Below are 24,349 nucleotides of genomic sequence, written 5' to 3'. Positions count from 1 at the left end.
CGTAACATTAGATTTTCGGTTTTGCAGAATAAAATTTACAACATGTGGAGACCCTCAGCACCTTTGCACATGATGGATATTAAAATTGGCTATTTCCTAATCAAAATTCAAAACAAGTTGGATTGCGAAAAGGCTCTTTTTGAATGACCGTGGACCATATTTGGTCAATATTTGACTGTTCAGCCTTGGACAATGGCTTTCGACCCTACACAGGCTTACCCAAGTGTAGTGATGGCATGGATCAGGTTTCTTGCTTTACCTAGTTATTTGTATAACCGTAAAGTCATTACAGAAATTGGGAAACTGGTTAGAAAAGTGGTCAAGTTAGATATGAACACCGATAGTAGGGCGATGGGACGTTTTGCTAGAATGGTGGTTTATGTTAATTTGGAAAAGCCATTGGTTTCCCAAATCTTGATCAATGGTCGATCACAAAAGGTGGAATATGAATCTTTATCTACAATATGCTTTCACTGTGAGAGGTATGGTCATGTGGAAAACCTTTGTACTTTTAGAACTCATGGCCACGGTTGAGGAGAACATTGACTCGCCTGAAACGATACCGAAAAATCAAAATCTGGTCGTGGAAGGATTGGCGAAGAAAGACGAGAATTACAGGCCGTGGATCCCGTTTTAGTGGCCTAAATAATAAGGATTTAAATAAAAGAATTTATGATGGAGATTTGTCTGACTTTCGGAGTTATAAAGGGAAAGAAATTTTAAATGGAAATCAACAAAGAAAGGATTTTGGTCCTCAACATAACGGTCAGACAGAATTAAATAGAAAAAAAACAAGGGCAAGCTTAAGGAGGTGGGCTCTAAGACTGGTCTAGGCTCGGGCATCAAAGAGAATGCTGGACCAAAAGTGGGTTCCAGTTTGGTCCCTAATGGTGCTAATGAGAAATTACAAAATTCAGAAGAACTTACCACGATTTTGGGCCTAGGGGACATTTCGACTAAACAGGCCCAGAATCTGATGGACATTTCAGTTAAATAGGCCCTTGATCTAATGGATCAGGATGATTAGGAATGAGTGGCCCAGCAGTGCTCTGTTGCTCCTGGTAGCTGCAGGCGAACCCTAGCGGCGGAAGAAGTGCCAAGCAATTCCATCAAAGGGGTAGTCATTCATGTCAAAGGTCAGCCTTCAGCATATCGTCCACCCTTGACATTAAAGGGGTACGACAAAGAAGAAGTGGTGATGGAAGTGGGTAGTCTCGACTCCGGCAAGCACTTGGCAGTGATCTTTCTTGGGAACAAGAATGCCAATAATATAAACAACGCTCTCTCTATAAACAACTCTTTGGTTTCGGTTCAGGAGGGGTTTTCCAGTTCGGGAAAGAGGAACAAAATTAGAGGCAAAAGTACTGTTAATAAGCATAATAAAATTCTTCATGGTAGAAATGTTCGCTTTAAAAACTCTGGATCTCAACATGTTTCAATAAAAAAATCCATGGAACAATTAACAAAGAGTATATCGGCTTTCTTTAAAGACAATTTTGATTCTGGGAATTCTACCATAAATGATGAACAACAGGAAAGGGTTAATCTCCTTTGACAATAAGGCTGTTGCTAATAGGTTGTATTGTTCCTTATAAGTTTTATTTTTGTTATTTGGGGTTTGTTATATTTTATTTTCTTAAATCTTAAATTTTTTTCATGGAATTATCAAGGGTGTGCTAGTAGGAATTTTATTCGAGCCTTTCAAGAATATAACGCGGAACATAGACCAGATATTGTTTGCTTGGTAGAACCAAGAATAAGCGGTAAAAAAGCTAATTTTATTATTGAGCAACTGGGTTTTAATTATTCTCATCGGGTTGAAGCTGTTGGATTTTCAGGTGGTATCTAGGTGGGATGGAAGGATTTTGTTCGAATAGAAGTCATCCCCAATTTATTTTTCTTTGTGTTAATAATTTTATTCCTAATAAGTTTTTTCTTATCTTTTTGTGCATGACAATCCTGACAGGTCGAAATGAAAGTTTCTTTGGGAGGGGCTAAAATCTGTTTCCCCAACTCATTCTATTCTTTGGTTAATTATGGGAGATTTCAATGCCATTTTATCACCTGCGGATAAGAGAAGTCCCTTTACTGTAGGTAAGTGCTGTGAATTATTTGGTAATTTTGTTGATTCTTGTGAATTGCAAGATTTAGGGTATAGCAGACCCTTTTACACTTAGCAACGAGGTGGTACTTTTGTCAGATTAGATCGGGCTTTAGCAAATGACGAATGGATGTCAACGTTCCCGCATTTTTTAGTCCAACATCTCACTCGTATTAAGTCTGACCATCGTCTTCTTTTACTGTCTACTAGACCTGATCTTGGCATGCCTAAAGGAAGACCTTTCAGATTTCTAGTAGGATGGACGTAACATAATACTTTTCCCACTTTTGTCAAAGAAAAGTGAAATTTTGCAGGTAATATGGTTGATTCATTGACTAATTTTACTTCTTCTGTTAAAGCTTGGAATAGGATGTGTATGGTTTTTTGGGTACCTGTAAATGACATCTTATGAGTTCGCTGAACAATATTTAAAAGACCATAGATCACTTCCCCTCTAGTCATTTAGCTTAGAAAGAGTTGGAAGTTTGGGATGAGTTGGAAAACATTCTTGATCATGAAGACTTACTTTGGAGACAAAAGGCTCATTGTGACTGGCTTCACTTGGGTGATAGAAACACAAACTTTTATCACAGTCGTACGATTAAGAGAAAGAAATTCAACCATATTACAACCTTACATATCGACAACGGGGAATGGTTTTCTAATCAAAACATCTGGCAAACTAAGGTGGTGAAATTCTTTGAAAGGCTTTATGGTGAGGCTCCCCCTTCCTTAAGAAGCATTCCTAGTTTTGGTTTTCCTAGACTTACTTCTTCGGAGATTACTTTTTTGGAAGTTGATATCACCAATGAAGAAATCAAAAGGGCGTTATTTGACATGGTGCCTCTGAAACCGCCTAGTAGTGATGGATATCATGCTCATTTCTTCCAAAGTCAGTGGGATACCCTTAGCGATGATGTGTGTCAATGGGTTAAAGATATCTTTATTGGAAGGTCGATCGAGCAGGAGTTGAATAACACGTTGATTGTTCTAATACCCAAAAAAGAGAGTTTCGAATATTTTAGTCAATTTCGGCCCATTAGCTTGTGTTATGTGCTTTATAAGTTGGTGATGAAAGTGATTGCAAACTGGTTTAAGGTGATTTTTCCTAAAATGATCTCTCAGGAACAAGCTGGTTTCATAGCTGGCCGAAACATATTTGATAACATTATTATTGCACAAAAAGTCATTCATTCTACGCGTTGCAAGCGGAAAAGAAGAAATTGGATGGCTGTTAAGTTGGACTTAGGGAAAGCATATGATAGAGTTAGTTGGGATTTTATTTCTACCTCATTGAATACGGCTAAGATCCTTGTCTTTTTACGAAGAGTGATTATGTCAACTATATCTTCCTCTTCTATGCAAATCCTTTGGAATGGCGTGTCTACTCAGAAGTTTAAATCGATTAAAGGAATCTGTCAAGGATGTCCTTTATCGCTTTATCTCTTTATTCTTTGCATGGAATGGTTGGGGCATATAATTTGGGCTGAAATAGATATCGGTAAATGGGAACCAATTCGGTTATCCCGTATTGGCCCTGCAGTATTACATTTATTTTTTGCTAATGACTTGGTGATCTTTTGCAAATCCCAACTGGATCAAGCACTGTTGTTAGATTCCATTATTAATCAGTTTTGTGAGACTTCAGGACACAAAATCAGTGTTAGGAAGAGTAATATCTTCTTTTCCAAGGTTACTGAAGTTGATGCCCGTGATCAAATTACTCAAATGTTCGGATTTCAGGAAGTTTAGAATCTTGGCACTTATTTAGGTGTTCATATTCTTCATGAAAGGGTAACCAACAATACTTTGAGTTTTTTTTGTTGATAAGGTAAGGCAAAAATTTCAGAATTGGGATGCGAGGAAGTTATCTATGGTGAGGAGAATCACCTTGGTGCAATCAGTACTTCTCTCCATTCCTAACCATTTTATGCAGTCTTTGATGATTCCGAAAGTTGTGTGCTCAGATATTGAGAAATTGGTCAGACAATTTGTTTGGGGTCGCACAGATGGTCACCCTAAAAGGTCTTTAGTAGGGTGGGACTTTATATGTCAGCCACGGGCTCGAGGTGGCTTTAGTTTTAGACACTTGAATGACCAAAATAAGTCATTTCTTATGAATATTGGCTTTAGCCTTGTTTTTAAAAGCAATGCGCTTTGGGTTCGTGTCATTCGCTCTAAGTATGGATGGAAAGAATCGCTTCCAAACTCTATTAGCTGAAACCAATGCTTCCATTTATGGAGATCTCTTTCTAAGATATGACCGTTATTCCGTGAGAATTTAATTTGGTCTATTGGAGATGACGCTACTGCCCGTTGTTGGAAAGACCCTTGGATTCCAGGTATGGGTTCTTTAAAAATTCCATCTTTTACTAACCTTGATTTAGACTGTTGTGTTAAGGAGTTTGTCAAATTGGATGGGAGTTGAAACTTGGACCTGTTTCGTGTATGGTTACCTGAAGATGTGATTTGTAGGATTACTAGTATCCTTCCCCCACATTCAGATTCTGGTTCAGATAAGGTGATTTGGGCTCGATCAACTTCAGGCGCCTTCTCTGTTCGTAGTGCTTATTGGACTTTAAAGGAGACCATTTGGAATTCTTGAGATGAATATTGGAAGTCTATTTAGAAATATCCGGGACCACAGAGAGTAAGAGTCTTTCTTTGGTTAGCTTTTAAGCAAAGACTCCTTACTAATTCAAAGCGTGTAAGAAGCGAATCAGTCACAGTAATTCGTACACCTTATGTGGACATATGTCTGAGGATTTGGCGCATGTTCTTCGTGACTGCCCTTTTCTAAAGGATGTGTGGATGCTTGTCATTCTAGAACAACTTAAACAAAGGTTCTTCTCTACCTCATTTCCGGATTGGCTTTTACTTAACCTTTGTTTTCATGAAAGATTGCAAGGTAGTGGGCTCACTTGGTCATGTTTGTTTGGATTAATTGCTTGGCGTATCTGGAAGAATAGAAATATTTTTATCTTTCAGAATATTTCTTGGGCAGTAACTTAAGTGGTTAAGGCCTCTAGCTGCTGGGCTCGACAATACGAAACACATATTGGTGGCTGCAAAAGGAATAATCTCAATTCGAATTTAGCAAATAACTCGGATGATACATGGGTTTTTTTATCCACGGATGGAGTTGTGACTAGAGATTTTGGATACGCTGCTACAGGAGGTGTGGTTAGGGATCATAATGGAAATTGGACAATGGGATTCACTCGCTTATTAGGAGTATGTTCTCCGTTTGAGGCTGAAGTTTGGAGCATCCTTAATGGATTTCTTATTTTGCTAAATAAGGGCTACAGACGGGCCATTATCTTGACTGATAATCTTGAAATCGCCCAAATCTTGACTGATTTGGATTTGGAAGATTCTGGGATTACTATGCTCAGAAGGACTCAGTGCATCATGAGGGCGGAAGGGATGTGGAAGATTAAGCACATTCCAAGAAATCGAAACTTGGTAGTGGATCGTCTAGCTAAACTTAGCTTGAGCTGGAAATCAAGCTTACAAGTCTTTAATGAGGCTCCTAAGGAAATAATAAATTTTTTACAAGAAGATAAAGACAATGGTTGTTTTATGTAGTTGATGTTATTCATTTTCTCACCAAAAAAAATATTCCATAACTAATATATTAAATAATAATTTTTAATAAATAAATATAAAATAATTTTGCATAAAATCTCAAAAGAGTGGAAGGATAATATAGCTTTATGGCCATTTTTATTTTCTTTTTAAGATGTGGTCCAATGCTCTAAGAATTCATTAACTTAACTAATCAATAGTTTTTGAATATATTATTATTTTATAAAAAATAAGGGTTTAAGTGTAAATTTACCAGAATATTAGATTTTATAATATTTTATTTTGATTAATAATTGCCATTATATGTTAAATAAATATTGTGTGGTCGAGTGAGTCTTAACTCGGTTGGTACTGATATTGTTGTCAATACAAGAGAGCGTTAATTTGCGTGCGCTAAAAAGCATTTGTCCTTTTAAATATTGAGAGGGATTATGGATAATTGTAGATCATATTGTGTAAAAAAAAGTATTAGATACAATGTAAGTCACATTACATTGTTGAAGAGAGAACGGCAACCATTCTAGGGTGCTAGTATTAAACCGATGGGCAATTCAGGTAGATTGTTCATTTGTTGGTTTGTATGTACATGTACATGATCTTCCATCATGTTATGCTATGGGTTCGTTTATGAATATTATAAGTCTTGAACATCAAAATAAAAGAATCATGATAGAATGGTAAATATTAGTTTAAGACATTATTAGAGTCGACTTAAAGGAACAAGCGTATGATAGATATAATGGATTGATGGGCATCATCAAGAATCTTTTTCCAATATATTTTCTAGCCCATTAAAGATGATATTTAGGCAAAGGTGAAGCAATGGTGAACTTGTGTCATTAGGTCCTTAGGGTAGTTGGTTGTCCTAACGAAAAGGTTTAAGGTGGAGGTATAACAATATTAATTCGGGTTTAAGATAATTCCCGATCTATAAATAAAATATAAATGTAAAACAATTTAATGCATCCAAAATTTCATTTTATGACTAGACAAGAGTGTTTATCATTTGTTAGCAAAAGGAAAAAGCTGAAAGATAGAAGTAAATTACAAGTTGAAGGACAACATCCATAAATATACATACAATCTTGTAAAATTTCCTTCACTTAAATTGGATGGCAAAAAAGAAAAGCACAAACGGTGGAGAATCGTTGTTGCTTAAATACATACGCGGCTTCAAATTTATTGCTAGCCTAAATAGAAACTAATGAGATGGATTGGCTTCCTGCAAATAAGGAAAAAGAAAAGGCATAATATCAAATTTAGTCCTTAATTGTTTACATTGATTGTTAATTTAGTTTCAAATTTTTAAAGAGTTAAATTTAACCATCAACCTTTCTAAAAGAGTTAAACTATTTAAATTGAACATCAAACCCATCCTATTTTTTATAACATTACAAAAATATATTGTGATTTTTAATCTATAATTGGAGTTAAGATTTGTTATAATTTTAAAATAGGATTAAAATTCCATTCTGCATGATTTAGAATCAGAGTTAGGCCACAGATTATTTTATGCAATTAATTCTTATATGTAAATTTAATTATTATATTATAATTTCATCAATTTTAGCCATTATATTCTTTTTATTTTGAAATTTTAATCTAAACTTAAACGGTAACAGATAAATCTAATTGATCAAAATTTATTATTAATCATGTTCTATAAGTAAAGGTCTACATTTAATCAATCTTATATAATTGAATCATTTTGTCTTTAGACTTTTAGAATTTTAAAATTTTAGTTTTGACATAAAAATATTGTTGTTAAATCTATTAAATATGTTTACAAAATCAAATTTTAAAAATAATAGAATTTAATAAAATTAGTAATTACAGTTTGATTAAGATTAAAATTTTAAAATTATAAAAATATGTAAACTAAAAATAATTGGATTGAAATATAAATTTAATAATTATGATTATATTTATTTTTTTGATATAATGTCTAGAACTACCGATAACCCCTTCCCAACCTATAAACCCAATTCTCTTGCATTAACACCAAAGTCCATACCAATCGACTCAATCCATAACTTACATAAGAACAAAATTTGTGACATAGCTCACTACAAATAAGGAAAGGATGGTACTCTACACTTAAGCCATTAAATTATTAATAAGTTTACATTTTAATCATTCAACTTTTAAAGATTACAAAATGATCAATGAATTATTCGAAAATTTTCATTTAAGTCACTAAATTGTTAAAACTGTTTCTGTATAAATTTCTCTTTTCGCATGGCTTATATCGACAAAAGATTTCCTTCTCCTCTTTTTTACAGTTTAGTTTTTTTTCATAAAATAATTTTAAGCTTCTCTCTTTTGAATTAAACTTGAATTTAAAATATATTTTTTACTTATTGCTAAAGACTTATTTATCATACCCAGTCGATGAATCGTTAAACTCGCTTACTGAACTTTTGAAAAATAGTTTAATAACCCAACAATTCAAATAAAATTTTCTTTTAAGGAAAATTTTCTTTTAAATTTAACCATCAAAAGGAAAATTTTCTAATAGTTTAATGGATTTTTTAATATAATTTGCCTTATTATTAACTGAAACTGAAGATTAGAGATGGTAGTCATAGTGGCAAGACATTTTTTTTTTACTGCAATGTCTAATCAAACATTGTTCAACATCCCTAACCTTACATTGCATCCACAAACCATTCTTTTATTAAATCCAATACAAAAATAGGGCACCAAACCTACATAATTGCTCATTCAATCCCTGAAATTTCTTAAAATCCTAGTGATTAAATGGTAAGACCTTCAGGAGCAGCAGCTGCAGGAGCCTTTGGCTTGGCTTTCTCAACGACAATAGCTTGAGTCGTAAGCACCATTCCCGCAACCGAAGCCGCGTTCTGCAACGCACATCTTGTCACCTTTGCCGGGTCAATAACTCCAGCTTCCAGCATGTTCTCATACGTGTCTGTCATTGCATTGTAACCGATCTCCCAATCGCTGTTCTTTACTTTCTCCACCACTACCTCACCTTCCATTCCTGCATTTTGAGCTATCAACGAGGCCGGTGCTACCAAAGCCTGCATGGAAACATAAAGAATCACGTTTACAGCAGTTTACAAATAGTTGAACCGAGGGTTAATTGTTGTTCGGGAGAGTTACCTTCTGCACAATGTCGGCTCCTATGCGCTCTTCAGAGTCTTCAAGCTTATCCTTAATTGCAGGGACGCAAGTCGAGAGATGAACTAATGCAGCACCACCACCAGGTACAATACCTTCCTCTATGGCAGCAAAGGTAGCATTCTTGGCATCTTCAATACGTAGCTTGCGATCCTCGAGTTCAGTCTCAGTTGCAGCCCCAACCTTAATGACTGCAACACCACCAGATAGTTTGGCAATCCTTTCTGCCAGTTTTTCTGTGTCGTAAACAGAATCTGTCTCGGCTAGTTCTTTCTTTAATTGTTGCACCCTAGCTTGTATTTCATCCTTCGAAGCGGCATCAGCAATTATTTGGGTTGAATCCTTGGTGATGATAACTTTCCTGGCTATACCAAGCTGCTCAACAGAGGTGTTCTCGATTAACAAACCCAGATCATTTGCTTGGAACTCGGCACCTATGGTTTTGATAATGAAACAATCATTAAAAAACCATAATGGAATGTTCTAAAAATAATTATAAGAAACAGACAACAATTTGCATACCAGTAAGAATGGCAATATCTTGAAGGACAGCTTTTCTTCTTTCGCCGAAACTCGGAGCTTTAATGGCTGCAACATTAAGGATACCTCGGAGTTTGTTCACTACAAGTGTAGCAAGAGCCTCTCCGGTAACATCCTCAGCAATTATAAGCAATGGAGCTCTTAACTGAGTAGTCTTCTCCAAGAGGGGAATTATGTCCTTAATAGCTGTAATCTTTTGATCGGTTACTAGCACCCTTGCATTCTCGAATTCACAAATTAATTTCTCGGGATTTGTTACGAATTGCGGTGAGATGTAACCTCTGTCAATCTGAAAAGAAACAACCATAAGAACAACAAAGGTTTTAAGTGTTGAAAAAAAAAACAACGGTAAAAAATGAAGCATCATATACCTCCATTCCTTCCTCAACATCAACGGTGGTCTCAAATGAAGACGATGACTCGATTGACAAAACACCATCGGGACCGACTTTGTCAATAGCATCAGCTACCATTGTTCCAATAAGGTCATCATTTCCAGCAGAAATGGAAGCCACAGCTGCAAAGTAAAACAGTAAGTATTGTGATTAAAGGACAATTCAGCTTGCCTAATTCGATCTATTATTTTTCTGCAGAGTACCTTTGATATCATCACGACCTTTAACAGGCCTAGCCTTCTTTTCCAACTCTTCTATTAAACATTGTACGGTTTTATCGATACCCCTTTTCACTGAGACCGGATTTGCACCCGAAGTAACAGTCAAAAGTCCTAGTTTGATGATTTCCCGTGCAAGTACCGATGCCGTAGTCGTCCCATCACCTGCAGAGTCATTAGTTTTACTCGCAACCTTCATCATCAACAGCCAAAAAACAAACAAACAATGTCAGCGTAAACGACCATATCACAGCAAGATTAAAGGCTTATCAAACCAAAACAACAACAACAAACAAGATTAAAGCACGAACCAACCTCTCTGATAAGAGCAGCACCAGCATTTTCCATGGCATTAGGAAGCTCAATAGCTCTAGCTATTGTCACCCCATCATTGACTACTTTCGGACTTCCGAATTCATCCAACACAACATTCCTCCCTTTTAGAACAGCAAAAACATATAGCAATTAACATACTCGAAGATCATCCATCAAATCAAGTACAAATACACTACGGCTTTGTAAACCCAAAAACACGTAACTTTTCAAACCAAAGCTTGATTTCTAAACCGGGATTTTAACCCAATCCAAAAAGCCAAAAATTTTAGCTTAAAATTACCTTTTTTATCTTCTCAAAAGTAATGATAAATACATTCAAATTTTCCAAATACACTTTTACACCTCAAGTAAACAGCTCCACCGCACTTTTCAACATCAAAGGTAAAAAAGGCCCTAAATGTTCTTTCAGAGGCGAACAATTTTTGAAAATTTGCTTTAGACCCTTAAATTTTTTTAAAAAAATAAGCAGCCCCCCCTAAAATTCGGAATTTCTAATTAAATTTTTCAAAATTTTTTGTTATTTAAAAATTTCTAAAGTTTTAATTAGACTTGCCAAAATTATCAAACATTTTCATCAAGTCCTCCAAAATTTTAGCTAGACCCACCAAGCTTAACGCCAAGATAAGCCACTGTGTTCGCAACTAGCATCATTTCTAAACTTTAAAATTAATCATACATTACAAAGCATTGCAAAATAAAGCCAAGATAATATTTTCAAAAATTAAAAACATAAATGAAGAAACAAAAAAATAAGGTGATAAAAGGAGAAAATTAAAAATTAAAGTTACCCCTAGGACCAAGTGTAAGGCCAACAGCATCAGCTAACTTATCAATGCCAGCCTGCATTGCAGCTCTTGAACTCTGGTCAAAAGCAATTTCTTTAGCACAAGCCTTCACACCAAACCGGTTGTTTCCTTGCCTATAATTTACCCTTTGGTTCTGTCTCTGATTTCCCTTCCTCCTTAAACTCCCCTGAAATCATCATCAACCATAAAAACTCTAAAAAGAAAAAAACCAAATTTGCAAAAAAGAAGGGGGGGGGGGAAGAAATGAAGGCATTGAAGGAAAGTACCTTGTTGGGAGAGCAAAGAATAGAAGCTGAAGAAAGAGCATTTGCAGAGGCCATTTCTTTTTATTGTAGTTTGATGAACAAAAAGGATAAGTAAAACAATAAAGAAGATAAAGGCTTTGTTTTGGTTTCTGGGTTTTTGGGAAAGAGTGGATAAGGGGAGGCAGGCAGAGAGTGTGTGTAGAAAGAACTAAAGCAAAGGCGTTGAGGGCTTTAGGGCTAGTTTTTTGTTCTTTTAATATAAAGAGTTAAACTGCTTCCAGAACGTTCTTCCATTTCGTAGAACCCTTTTGTTTGGCTCTTTGTTTGTTTGGTAACACCTCACCACGGGTTCAATTTAAGCTTGATTGAGTATCATGTTATCTAGGTTAAATTCTACTCAAGGTTACTAAACTATCAGTATGTTTATATTTTGGTCACTTAATTTCAAAATGTTATAGAAAAGGTCATTGAACTATTTGAAAGTTTTCATTTAAGTCACTAAACTGTTAAAATCATTGTTACATGGCCTTATATGTTCAGACTGCCGACACCAACAAAAGTTTTATTCTATAGTTCAATTTTTTTTCCATAAAATAGTTTTGAACGTCATGAATCTATAAACCGAAATTCAAATGGCTTTCTTCTATGATCTTCGATATTGACCATCAAATTGACTTTGATCTAAGGTATGATCTAAGATATTGACCATATTAGTCATCGAATCGTTGCTTAGAACTCACTAGTCGGGCTTTAAAAAAGAAAAACCTTAACAGCCCAATGACTTGAATAAAAACTTTCAAATAATTCAGTGACTAAAATGAAAACATTTGAATAGTTCAATAACTATTTTGTAACTTTTTGAAGTTGAGTGACCAAAATATAAACTTACTATTAATTTAGTGATATTGGATGTAATTTACCTTTTTATTTATGGGTAAAATAAATTCCATTGATATCGAGAAAAATAAATTATAAATTGATATCAATATCATCTCAATTAGAAATTATTGTCTATAAAAAAATTCAAAATATTATTTAAAATATAATTAATGGCTCATTTGGATGGGCGGTGAGTTTACTTGCACTTAGTGTAAAAATAACGGTGGTGGTGATATTAGATACTATAGCGATACTGTAGCGTGAGACAAACAATAAACTAAATGCCCTTTTGACCACTCGACTTTAAAAAGTTATAAAACAGTCACTAAACCATTGAAAGCTTTTATTTAAGTTACTAAATTGTTAAAATCGCCACAGTATCACCTTCTTTGTCCTCACCTCTAGCATCAATTGAAAGGGTAAGCTTCTCCTTCTCTTTTATAGTCTAGTTTTTTCACTAAACAACTTTCAACATCACGAATCTGCGAACCAAAATCTAAATACCTTTCTTCTTTGGTCTTTAACATTGATATCAGAACAACTTGGATTTGAGATATGTTCTACTCATCAATAGGTATTGTTTCATCATACCGATTGTCGAAACATCGCTTGAGCTTGCCAATTGGACTTTAAAAAAAAGACTTAACAGTCCAATGACTTAAATGAAAATATTTGAATACTTTAGTGACTATTTTGTAATTTTTTGAAGTTAAATGATTAATATGTAAATTTACTAATAGTTTACTAGCATCAAGTGTAATTTACCCAAATATTTTTTAATAAAGTTAAAATATGTCATCCCATCTTGTACTTTGGTAAATTTTAAAATCTAGTCCATATACTCTTAGGGTGAGTTTGGATGGGCGGTGAATTTACCTGCGGTTAGTGTAAAAACAGCGGTGGCGGTGAGATTAGATACTGTAGCGATACTGGAGCGTGAGACAAAAAGTAAACTAAACGCACCGCACCTCACCCAATCGCCCATCCAAACCCACCCTTAATCTAATAATGGACATGGATGGTATATCCTGTCAAAATTTTCTAATTTGTACGTTGATTTTCTTATATAATGTAAAAAAAATTTGATGAAAAATTAAAATACTAATAGTATTAATGATTGAATTAGATTTTTAACTTTTCAGTCTAAATCTCAAAATTTATCAAAATACAAGGACCAGCAACAAAATTGACCTTTACCAAAATAATAAAATTTTTATATGAGAATAATAATTAAATAAACTTAAATAATGAATAAAAACTCACCCAAAATTATTTTAATATTCCGAGAGATTAAGGCTTTATTTGGTTGGGCGATTGAGTGTGGTGCGGTGCGTTTAGCTTACTTTTTATCTCACGCTACAGTATTACTACAGTATTTAATCTCACCGCTACTGTTTTTACACTAACAGCAGCTAAACGCACCGCCTATCCAAACTCAGTCTAAAAATCCAACACAAATCAAGCGCCAGTTTATACATGTGGGACCAGAGGTAGCAAAGCGGGCTAAAACCTAATGCTCTTCGTTCTCCTCCTCTACTCTCTAATCTCACTTCTCTCTCTCTCTTTCTGCTTACCTCCGCCGCCGCTTGCCGTCACCACTGACGGTGCTGCTCTTTGCTCCCTTTCGATTCATGAATTTTATGCGATAATAATATAATATTTTTCGAGTGTTTTAAATCAAAATCATCTTCTTCTTTTTCTTTGCAGTGACCGTGAAGCTATTATAATTTACGCGCTAAAATCTGAATCGTTACAAGAAAGGTTTTCGGAACCGATCCAGAGTTTTTGACCGGTAAGGATCTGCTGCTAATTTATTGTTGAGTTAAATATTATTGAGCAAAACGCTTTGGATCCTCGTTAATTGTTTAGTATTGCCTAAATATTGATAAAATCAGTGATGAGTCGGATCTAGAATTGGAATAGTGAACGCCTTTATCGTGCTATTTAGGAAGAAATCGCTGAACGAAAGATTATATGAGGAATCGCCAGAATAGTAGCCGGATTCGTAGCTTTATTTGAGTGTTCATAGTTAGAAAGAACAGATTTTATTATCTCAGTTCTTTTATATTGGGACTTGGGAGCTGATATTAGTGTCATCACAGTTCTTTTAATGGGAGTCTCGCATTTTAACTGAATCCTGGCAGCTAGCAATGTTTTTCTTGTTTGCCCTTCAATAACAAAGTAAAGAAAGCTATCCTAGAATTTTAAGATGCCTCCTCCCGTAAAACTTTGATGTTTCTTTGATTTGTTTGGGTTCAAGTTCAACGCCTTCATTGTTGTATCTGTTACTACACCGGTATGTTTAGTGTTGATATGATATGTGGAGGGGACTAAAGAAGTTGACTTCTTGAACACCCTTTTTCTAATCCCAAAGTTTATTTGTTTAGACTGGCTATGTTACTCGAACTTGGTGTGCGAGTGTTGGATGTTGGAGTGTTTCTGCTCTTTTTGAAGTTTTTAGATGTATTAGGTGGGAGTACTAATTTCAGCCACGTTAACTTTAAGAAAATAAAGGGTCAAACCAACATATGAAATTGGCGTAATTTATGTATATATAAATCTTTTGGAAGTGTTGTAGCTGGTTTTCTTGTTTATTAATATATGTTTAAATGTTAATTTGCTTCAAGATTTGGAATGAAAGTTAGGTTTTTACTAAAGTAGTGCCTTCTTAACATATTTCTATCCATGTTTCTTGCTCTCAGCTTTGCTTGAAGATTCGGGATAATCTAGAAACAATATTCAGGGAAAGCTTTTGTGAAAATGGGTAAGAAGATGCGTGAAAAGGATGGGCATAAGAGTGAGAACAAACAGACTGAAGAGGTTAACTCCATTGAAAAGGAAATTGATGTTTTGAATGGTGTTCCCAAATCAAGTAACAGAGACGATGACAAGAATAAGATAAAGGATAGAACAAAAAAGAGGAAAACAGAGTTTGATACAGATAAAAAGGAATCTCAGAACACTCATAAAAAGCATAAGACAAGTAAAGATGCAGTTGAAGAGATTCCAATGGAAACTTGTTTGGGTGGAAAAGAGAACGCAGAACAAGAAAGTAGCAAGGCGATGAACTTGGAGAACAATGGGGAAGCAAAAAGGGTTAAGAAAGACAAACATAAGAAGAACAGGGATGAGATCAATGCAGTTGCTACTGTGACTGAAACCCTCAAACATAGTTAAAAGGACTCTAAGAAGGCTCATAAAAAGCATAAGAAAAGTAAAGATGAGGTTAAAGAGATTTCAATGGAAAGTTGTAAAGGTGGAAAAAAGAACACAGAACAAGAAAGTAGCAAGGTGATGAACTTGGAGAACAACGGGGAAGCAAAAAGGGTCGGGAAAGATAAACACAAGGACAAGGATGGGACTAATGCAGTTGGTACTGTGACCGGAACCCTTGAACATAGTAAAAAGGAATCTCCAAAGGCGCATAAGAAAAGTAAAGATGTAGTTGAAGAGATTTCAATGGAAACTTGTTTAGGTGGAAAAGAGAATGCAGAAAAAGAAAGTAGTAAGGTGGTGAATTTGGGGAACAATGGGGAAGCAGAAAAGGTTAGGGAAGATAAACACAAGAGGAAGAATAAGGACGGAATTGATGCAGTTGCTACTGTGACTGAAACCTTTGTACATAGTAAAATGCAAGAGCCTGTTGAAACTGAGGTGTGCGAGAAGCAGAAGAAGAAAAAAAAGCTGGAGAAAGTGAATGGTAATGTTGCTGATGATATTGCGGCAATGAGCAGTACAACTGATAAAAAGGGTACTGGTAAAAAGAATTCTGCTGGCAATGAGCTAGAACGCAAAAAGTTGCGAGATATTGGTGGTGATGACGAAGCTGGAAATAAACGCAAGAAGAAGAAATCAAAATCAGTGGAAAATGATACCGATCAGGTCGAAAATGCTACACTCAAAGAAAAATCTAAGAAAGTGAGTTTCAGTGATCAGGTTGAGGTTTTTCCTTCTATGGATGATGCAAAGAAGGACAAAGAAGGCTTCGTGAAAGGTAATCGTTTCTCAAAAGAAGAAGATGAGATTGTTATGAACGCTGTTGCTGACTACATCGAGTCTCATAATCTAGGCGATGAAGGTTTAAACATGGTTCTAAACTGTGGATCTCACAAAGAAGTGAGAAGGTGTTGGAACGAAATTCAAGCAGCCATTCCTTGGAGGCCAGTTGAGAGCGTGTACAATCGAGCTCATGTTCTTTTCGAAAGGGACGAGAAGCGTCCATGGACTCCTGAAGAGTACGAGATAGTCAAGAAGTTTGTTGAACAAAATGGACGCAATTGGAGATTGTTGGGTGATACACTTGGCAAGCATAGGCATCACGTAAAAGATACGTGGCGTAGAATAAGTGCCAATGCTAAGAAAGGTCAATGGTCTCAAGATGAGTACCAGAAATTGTTCGACTTAGTGAACTTGGATTTATGTATGAAAGCTACCCAAGAAAGAAAATCAAAGTATGGAATGTTGCGAGACAATATCTGTTGGACTGCAATTGGCAACAAGATGGAAACCAGGGCCTTTGTCTCGTGTTGCAGCAAATGGTATCGAAACTTAACGTCTCCTATGGTAGCAGAAGGCTTATGGGCAGATGTTGATGATTATCGCATGTTGGATGCTCTTTCTAGCTTGGATGCTTGTTGCATGGAAGATGTCAACTGGGACAATATTCTCGAGCACAGGTCTGGAGATTTATGTCGAAAACGGTGGAGCCAGATGGTTCAACGTTTAGGTTCAAACAAAAACTTGTCTTTTGCTGAACAAGTTGATATTCTTGCCGAACGGTATCGTCCAGACATGATTGAGGCAAGAGAGACCTTCGATAGCAAACAACCGGTTGATCTGCCGTAGCTGTGCTGCTATCGGTATCTTTTAAGGTATTGTTTGTGAGTCACAATACACAAAACAACATTTATTTAAAAGTTAAGTTTGAAGTGTGGTTAATGTGGGCTTGATTTAAAGCTTTTCTCGTCATAATTTTAGCTAATTCACTCCCTTGATATGCTTCTGATCCGAGCTTTGTATCTGTTGAAATTGGGTCTTCATGGCCTTTATATCATGCATTATAGACTTAAGCTTCGAATGGATTATATAGCTTCGTCATTTGTCAATAATCTCCTTACTGTTCTGTCCCCGCTCTATACAATGCATGACGTGATGTTCATTTCCAGTAACTTTGCAAGTGCTAATCGTGTAATGATTAGTTTGCTTAATAAACGATCTTCTAATGCGAAATGAACAGCCTGCAACCACAACATTTCATTAGTAATGGATTTAATAATAAAAACTGCACCAGTCATACTTTCCAATTATTTCCATTCCAATATGAGATGATGATTGTTCCACTTGGGACAGTTCTGGTACTTTTTCTTTGTTCTTTTGGCAGACAAGCTTGCTTGACCAGTTGCAGTTGATCAATCACTTGTTTTATACTGCAACAGGGTTTGGATCTTGTCCTTCGAAGACAACCTTATTTCTGTGAGCCCAAATTCCCCACACCACATATGCCATTGGGATCGGGCGCAAAGTATCCTCTTGTTTGTGTTCATCCCATGTATTTGATCTCATGCTCATGACTGCATCATGGATCTAATTCTTCACTGAGTTATTTCTTATAGCATCACCCCGAATTGCAAACGGTGATCTTAACCAGACTGCTTTAGCAAAAGGACATGATAGAAATAGATGATCTACACTTTCATCTTCCTCATGACAGATGACACAGTTTGTCTCAGTTGATCCAATTCTTCTTTGAATTTCCACTTCACATGAGAGGCATGAGTTCATAATTTTTCAGAGGAACATAACCAGTTTGAATGGCATTTTAAGAGACCACAATTTGACAAAAAAAATCTTAAATTGGTTGTCATTACCTTCCCTTCTTTGACTTGCAAATCAAGATCAATGGCGTAAGCCCCCCAGTAACAGAGTAAAAAAGACTATCCTAGAATTTTAACATGCCTCCTCCTTTAAACCTTTGATTTGTTTGGGTTCAAGTTCAAGTTGCGCGATCTCATTACAACGCTGGTGTGTTTATTGTTGATTCGATGTGCTTGAACCTCTCTTTATTTATCCTAAAAGTTACTCCAACTTGGGGTGTGAGTGCCGGATGCTGTTCTTTTTGAAGGTTTTACGTGTATTTCGTGGGTCCTAATGTCATATACCCCTACTTATATCAGACACTTTAACTTTAAGAAAAATAAAGGGTGTGACCAACATATAAATTTGGTGTAATTTATGTATATATAAATCTTTTGGAAGTATTGTAACAATATACCTGGTTTTCTTGTGCATTAGTGTGTTAAAATTGATTTGCTTCAAAATTTTGAATCAAAGCTAGGTGAGTTAGGATTTTACTCAACTACTGCCTTCTCAACATATTTTTATGCATGCGTCTTGCTCTCAGCTTTGCTTGAGCGTGGGTAAGAAGATGTGTGAAAAGGATGGGCATAAGAGCGAGAACAAACAGACTGAAGATGGAAAACAAACAGACTGAAGATGGAAACTTTGCTGAAAAGGAAATTGATGATTTGGTTGGTGTTCCCGAATCAAGTAATAGAGATAAAAGAAGATAACAATGAAAAGAAGGATCCAACAAAAAACAGGAAAACAGAGTTTGATACGGATAAAAAGGAATCTCGTAAGGCTCATAGAAAGCATAAGACAAGTAAAGATGCAGTTGAAGAGATTCCAATGGAAACTTGTTTGGGTGGAAAAGGGAATGCAGAACAAGAAAGTAGCAAGAAGATGATTTTGGTGAACAATGGGGAAGCCACACGGGTTAGGAAAGATAAACACAAGAAGAAGAATAGGGATCGAATTGATGAAGTTGCTACTGTGACTGAAACAGAGAAGATTTCCAGCCCTCAAGCATTAATAAGGTGGTGCATGGAAAAGAAGAAGCATATGAGAAGAGGAAGAAGAAGGACAAGGAACAAAAGCTGGAGAAGGTGAATGGTAATGTTTCTGATGATATTGCAGTAATGGGTAGTATTGGTGTGGCTGAAACCGCATAGTAAAACGCAAGAGCCAGTTGAAATGGAAAATATCTGCAGCCCTGACGGCACTAATAAGGTAGTGCATGGAAAAGAAGAGGCATACGAGAAGCCGAAGGTGGATGGTAATGTTGCTGACGATATTGCAGTAACGAGCAGTAAAGCTGATAAAAAGGGTACTGGTAAAGAGAATTCAGCTGGCAATGAGCTAGAATGCAAAAAGTTGCGAGGTATCGGTGGTAATGCTGAAGATGGAAATGAACGCAAGAAGAAGAAATCAAAATCAGTGGAAAATGATTCCAAGGATGGACATCATAACGGTGATGCAAGAACCCCAACTGTTGAAAATGCTGCTACACTTGAAGAGAAATATAAGAAAGTGAGTTTCGTTGATCAGGTTAAGGTGTTTCCTTCTACGGATGTTGCAGATGAGGCAAAGAAGGATCGCAAAGAAGGCTTAGTATATGGTAATTGTTACTCAAAAGAAGAAGGTGAGATTGTTATGAATGCTGTTGCCGAATACATCGAGTCTCGTAATCTAGGCGATGAAGGTTTAGACATGGTTCTAAACTGTGGATCTCACAAAGAAGTGAGAAAGTGTTGGAAGGAAATTCAAGCAGCATTCCTTGGAGGCCAGTTGGGAGCGTATACCATCGAGCTCATGTTCTTTTAGAGAGGGATGAGAAACATCCATGGACTCCTGAAGAGTTAGAGATGGTGAAGAAGTTAGTCGAAAAACACGGACCGAATTGGAGATTGTTGGGTGATTCACTTGGCAAGCATAGGCATCACGTAAAAGAAGACTACCCAATGTGAATAAAGGTCGATGGTCTCAAGATGAGTACCAAAGCTTATTCGACTTAGTGAATATGGATTTATCTATGAAAGTGACTGAAGAAAAGAAATCCAAGCACGGAATGTTACGAGACAATATCTGTTGGACTGCAATTAGTGGCAAGATGTTGCACAGAAACTTCATCTCCTGTGAAGGTGTATGGGTGGATGTCGATGCTTTTTCTAGCTTGGATACTTGTTGCATAGATAAGTCGACTGGGACAATCTTGTCGAACACAGGCCTGGAGATTTATGTCGAAAACGGTGGAGCCAAGTGGTTCAACATTTAGGTCCAAACAAAGACATGGTTGAGGCCTATGAAAGCAAACGTCGGGTTGATCTGCAGCTGCGATCTTTATAATATTAACATTTAATTTTTGAATTTGATAAATTTTTATAACTTAGTTCTTCAATTGTTTTGTTGTCTACAAAATTTAGTAATTTCTCTCAATTTGTTAAAAAATTAAAAAAAACTTATAAAAATATTAAAAAACAAAAAATTCAAAAATTTTAAAAGTTATGTTCCTTCTAGATGATAACTGGATACTTACGTGTGTGTTTTTAATCCATAGGATCATTTATTATTACTTAACAATCTTTTCTCGTGAAATGAGAAGACAAAAAAAATGGCAGGTTTTGTAGTAATTACCATAATTACAATATGTATTAAATTAACATTTATTTTTAACCAAATAAATCCACCTTCTAATCATAATTATATATATACCATTTAAATTTTGTGTAAAATTATGAATTTACTCATTATATTTTTAATTCTATTTTTAAAATTTTTAAAATTTTAATCTTAATTAAATCAACAATTTATGCAATGTATAAAGACTAATAGCAAAATTTGATCGGTATTTACAATATTTCTCTAAAGCCTATATTTGTAGACTTCAAAAATATACATGACTATTAGAGTCTTAAAGTACATAAACTTATCTTAATCTTGATAAACATCCACTTAATAATAAAATATTTATAACACTCCTTCTTGGATGTCTATTGATAGATAATGTGTCTCGTTAAAACATTACCAAGATAAAAAGAATACACATATCTATAACATGCTGCCTTATTAAAAATCTTACTAGGAAAACCCAATAAGACAATCTCGATTAAGAGAAAAATAGTATAGCCCGTATTTGCTTCACCTTATGATGACATCACATAATATCTCAAATTCTTACCCAATATAATAGATATAAATTAATCGTCTCATCATCCACAGTTTTAACATGATATATGTTATAATGTATATCCTTTAAAATCAAAATAATTTATTTAAGACTGACTAGAACATAGTGTATTAATTATTGCTTTGCTTCTTCGGATAACAATGTATTAGCTCTTCTAGAGCCTTAAATTAATTTTGTACTATGAAAGATTAACATGTTCTATTATCACATTGAACATAGTGTAACAATATATTAACTCTTTTGGAGCCTTAAATTAATTTTGTACCACCAAAAATTGGTTCATTCATTACCAAACAAGAAATACATAAGCGAAATTAGAAAAATATTTTTTGGGGTCGAAATTAAATTGTAATTTTTAAATGATTAAATCAAGATTTTATCATTTTTAGGGGGCCAAAGTGCAAATTTATCTTTACTAATTTAAAATTTTAAAAATTTTAAAAGACCATTTTAGAGGGGGCTTGGGCCCCTGCCAGCCTCCCTAGATTCACCCATGAAGAAAGATGCTTCTTATCCCTAAGAATAATATGCACTGCCGTATGTTTCCTTTCCTTTAAAAAATATTAATTGAATAATAAAATTTTCAAGGGTACGACCAACACATAGCCAATGTTTTTTCATAAATTATCTTTTTTTGAAGGGTTATATTGAGAACTCTTGTTCTATTATTTATCTCTACATCTCTACTTCTAGTGATGAGAAGAATTATTACTAGTAAGAAATCTAATAATTATGTAATTAGCGTCGCGATCCACAAAAAATAGGCGTATAATAGGTACACAACTAATGACTTTTCATACAACATTGATAACATAAGTTATCTTCACTCCTTAAAGGGTTCTCTTGGGAATTCTTGTCCTCATATTTATCTCCATTAATATGATCATCCCTTTTACAATTATTATAAAACCACTTACGTCCACGTTAAACATTACGCCTAATAATTAACTAATATCTTTCAATAGTATATGAAGAATATAATTTAAATTTTAAAATTATTATTAAAATAAAATTATAATATTAAATAATTTATTATATTATTAAACATAAACAATTAAATATATCATTATCAATTCGGTCCTCAGATCCTCGAGACTTCCTGGTATTAGAGCCAAGGAGGAGCAGGTATTTTTAAGTTTAAGAAAATATTTAATTTGTTTTCGTTATTTCTGAGTTCTGGTTTAACTATCTTTATTATCGTATTATTATTTTGCTGAGAATTGATACAGTGTCCAGTTAGCCATGGGTTAGGCGTGTCAAGGACTAAGTATCCCCGTAGGCAACTTAATTAATTCAGAGATTCAGATAGTAGAACCCCTTGTAGAAAATACGAAAACAAAGAATGTTTCCTTTCCTTAGAAGAACCAATTCTTCTGCTAGCTTTGTTTCTAATCAATCCCAAGAATCTGACCAAACCTCAAACAATACTGTTAATGAACAAGAAGAACATTATGAAAATATTCCCCAAAGATTTGATAATTGGACTCTTCCAAGAGTTCCAACAAACCAAGTTTACAAAAAAACAACTTTTGAAAATTTAAATGCTTTTTGCAGTTATGTTATAAAAACAAAAGAAAGGAGTTTACCTATTCAAAAAGAATATGAAACAATCCAATTATTAGATAAAGTCGTCATTAATAAACTCAAAGAACAAAGATACAAATACATCCATTTTGGATTAGTCCAGGTTGGAGTCAAACCTCTTAGTGTTGAAGCCACTAAAAATACCTCAATATTAGTAGTCTTAAGAGACCAAAGACACATCATGTTTAATGACTCATTATTAGGAACTATAGAAACAAGCCTATGTACTGGCCCAATACATTTTAATTGTTATCCAAATTTTATGGTTTCTTTGACTGATAAAAACATTTTACAATCTTTAACACTTCAAATACATACCCATAACTACAAAATGCTTCCAGGTACAGAAGTGTTAACTTTGGTTTATAGACTCCATTTCAAAGCCATGTATTCTGTAGTTAATACCAAGGCTTTACTCTAAAGCCCAAAAGGAGAAACCCTCTTAATAGAGACAGACACCACAAGATCTCATACTACAATCCCCAGAACAATACAATGGCATGAGATAAACCTTCCTGATAAGTGGAAACTTGAAGGTGTTACTGACCCTGTGGCACCAACCCCCATAAGAAACACTTCATTAAGTGAAATTTCTCAGCACCAAGATGGCACAGTTGAATTAAAATTCAATAGGCCACAAAGAATGCCTCCAAGACACTCCTTCGAAATAGGAAGTACCAGCACAACTTTTAGGAGGTTAAATATAGAAGAAGAGTCAAATCCAGAAACACAAACAGTAGATTTTAGGACAGCCAGAGCCTCTGTCTCTTCTATCCCAACAACATTTAGGACCAATTTACAAGGAATAGATAATTCCTCAAATATAGCTCAACCTATTTATGCCAAACAAGAAGAGAGTCCCCAAAATTCACCTAACATGTCACCAACTTATTCATCAATGACTAATAATGCAAGACAAAGAGAAAATTCAGAAATATTTGTTTTAGAAAAATTGTTTGAAATAAATAAAGAATGGTGTAGAAAGCACTTCTATTCCAACAAAAATAAGCAAAAAAGAGAAGATTACTTTAAAAATTATAATGATAAAAAAGAAAATATTCTTCAAGAATATTATAGATTTATGAATACTCATAAAGTCCATATAAAATTCTTTGAATGGTTTGAAGAATATTATTTAGGATCTGTTAATACAATAAGATATAATACTAGATGGCAAACTAATAAAGGAGAAGTTGAATCTCGACATCCCCCTTTAATGGAGGTTCAATATCTTCATAAGAATACTAGAATAAAAGCAAACCCTTTAAGAATGAGAGCTCCCGATACAGGAGAACAAATCTCATCAAAGGATATCAAAATGATAGTAGAACAAAATAATTATACAAATATTAATCTTCATACAATAGGAAAACAATTAGATTATATTGAAAATTTGGTAGAAAGTCAACCAATCAAGAGAGAACCAGTAAAAGAGATAACCGAAAAAAGTTCCAAAGAACCAATATTCACACCTTATGAGATTCCAAA

General features: G+C 34.8%; 4 protein-coding genes across 4 annotated transcripts; 3 read left to right on the top strand and 1 right to left on the bottom strand.

Moving 5' to 3' along the window:
* Positions 1-8,274: 8,274 nt before the first annotated feature.
* On the bottom strand, positions 8,275-11,736 carry LOC107891664 (ruBisCO large subunit-binding protein subunit alpha). The gene is made up of 8 exons (XM_016816515.2): positions 11,395-11,736; positions 11,111-11,294; positions 10,302-10,423; positions 9,972-10,179; positions 9,745-9,890; positions 9,356-9,662; positions 8,816-9,267; positions 8,275-8,733 (listed from the first exon to the last, which is right to left on the bottom strand). Exons 1-8 carry the CDS (start codon positions 11,446-11,448, stop codon positions 8,446-8,448), a joined length of 1,761 nt encoding a protein of 586 aa, XP_016672004.1. The 5' UTR covers positions 11,449-11,736; the 3' UTR covers positions 8,275-8,445.
* A 1,965-nt stretch (positions 11,737-13,701) lies between these two features.
* On the top strand, positions 13,702-17,336 carry LOC107891665 (cyclin-D-binding Myb-like transcription factor 1). The gene is made up of 3 exons (XM_016816516.2): positions 13,702-13,856; positions 13,960-14,044; positions 14,955-17,336. The coding sequence occupies exon 3, from the start codon at positions 15,493-15,495 to the stop codon at positions 17,095-17,097; it is 1,605 nt and encodes a 534-aa protein (XP_016672005.1). The 5' UTR covers positions 13,702-13,856; positions 13,960-14,044; positions 14,955-15,492; the 3' UTR covers positions 17,098-17,336.
* On the top strand, positions 15,013-15,429 carry LOC107892583 (protein PXR1-like). Its single transcript, XM_016817648.1, has one exon. The coding sequence runs from the start codon at positions 15,013-15,015 to the stop codon at positions 15,427-15,429; it is 417 nt and encodes a 138-aa protein (XP_016673137.1).
* A 1,408-nt stretch (positions 17,337-18,744) lies between the features above and the next one.
* On the top strand, positions 18,745-19,914 carry LOC107892584 (uncharacterized). Its single transcript, XM_016817649.1, has 2 exons — positions 18,745-19,196; positions 19,302-19,914. Exons 1-2 carry the CDS (start codon positions 18,745-18,747, stop codon positions 19,912-19,914), a joined length of 1,065 nt encoding a protein of 354 aa, XP_016673138.1.
* The last annotated feature ends 4,435 nt before the right edge of the window (positions 19,915-24,349 follow it).

This window comes from Gossypium hirsutum, chromosome D13 (genome assembly GCF_007990345.1).
Source record: "Gossypium hirsutum isolate 1008001.06 chromosome D13, Gossypium_hirsutum_v2.1, whole genome shotgun sequence".
In the NCBI taxonomy this organism is placed as follows: domain Eukaryota; kingdom Viridiplantae; phylum Streptophyta; class Magnoliopsida; order Malvales; family Malvaceae; genus Gossypium; species Gossypium hirsutum.
Note: the sequence above shows the minus strand (reverse complement) of the source record. Positions and strands in the feature narration are given on the sequence as shown.

Excerpts from the sequence above, each read along its gene's own strand:
- LOC107891664 (XM_016816515.2), bottom strand. The coding sequence starts at position 11,448 with ATGGCCTCTGCAAATGCTCTTTCTTCAGCTTCTATTCTTTGCTCTCCC. Across the intron at positions 9,663-9,744 it reads ATGTTGAGGAAGGAATGGAG|ATTGACAGAGGTTACATCTC; the intron begins GTATATGATGCT and ends GTTTCTTTTCAG. Across the intron at positions 9,268-9,355 it reads AGATATTGCCATTCTTACTG|GTGCCGAGTTCCAAGCAAAT; the intron begins GTATGCAAATTG and ends TCAAAACCATAG.
- LOC107892583 (XM_016817648.1), top strand. The coding sequence starts at position 15,013 with ATGGGTAAGAAGATGCGTGAAAAGGATGGGCATAAGAGTGAGAACAAA.
- LOC107891665 (XM_016816516.2), top strand. The coding sequence starts at position 15,493 with ATGGAAAGTTGTAAAGGTGGAAAAAAGAACACAGAACAAGAAAGTAGC.
- LOC107892584 (XM_016817649.1), top strand. The coding sequence starts at position 18,745 with ATGGAAACTTTGCTGAAAAGGAAATTGATGATTTGGTTGGTGTTCCCG. Across the intron at positions 19,197-19,301 it reads AGGAACAAAAGCTGGAGAAG|CCCTGACGGCACTAATAAGG; the intron begins GTGAATGGTAAT and ends AAATATCTGCAG.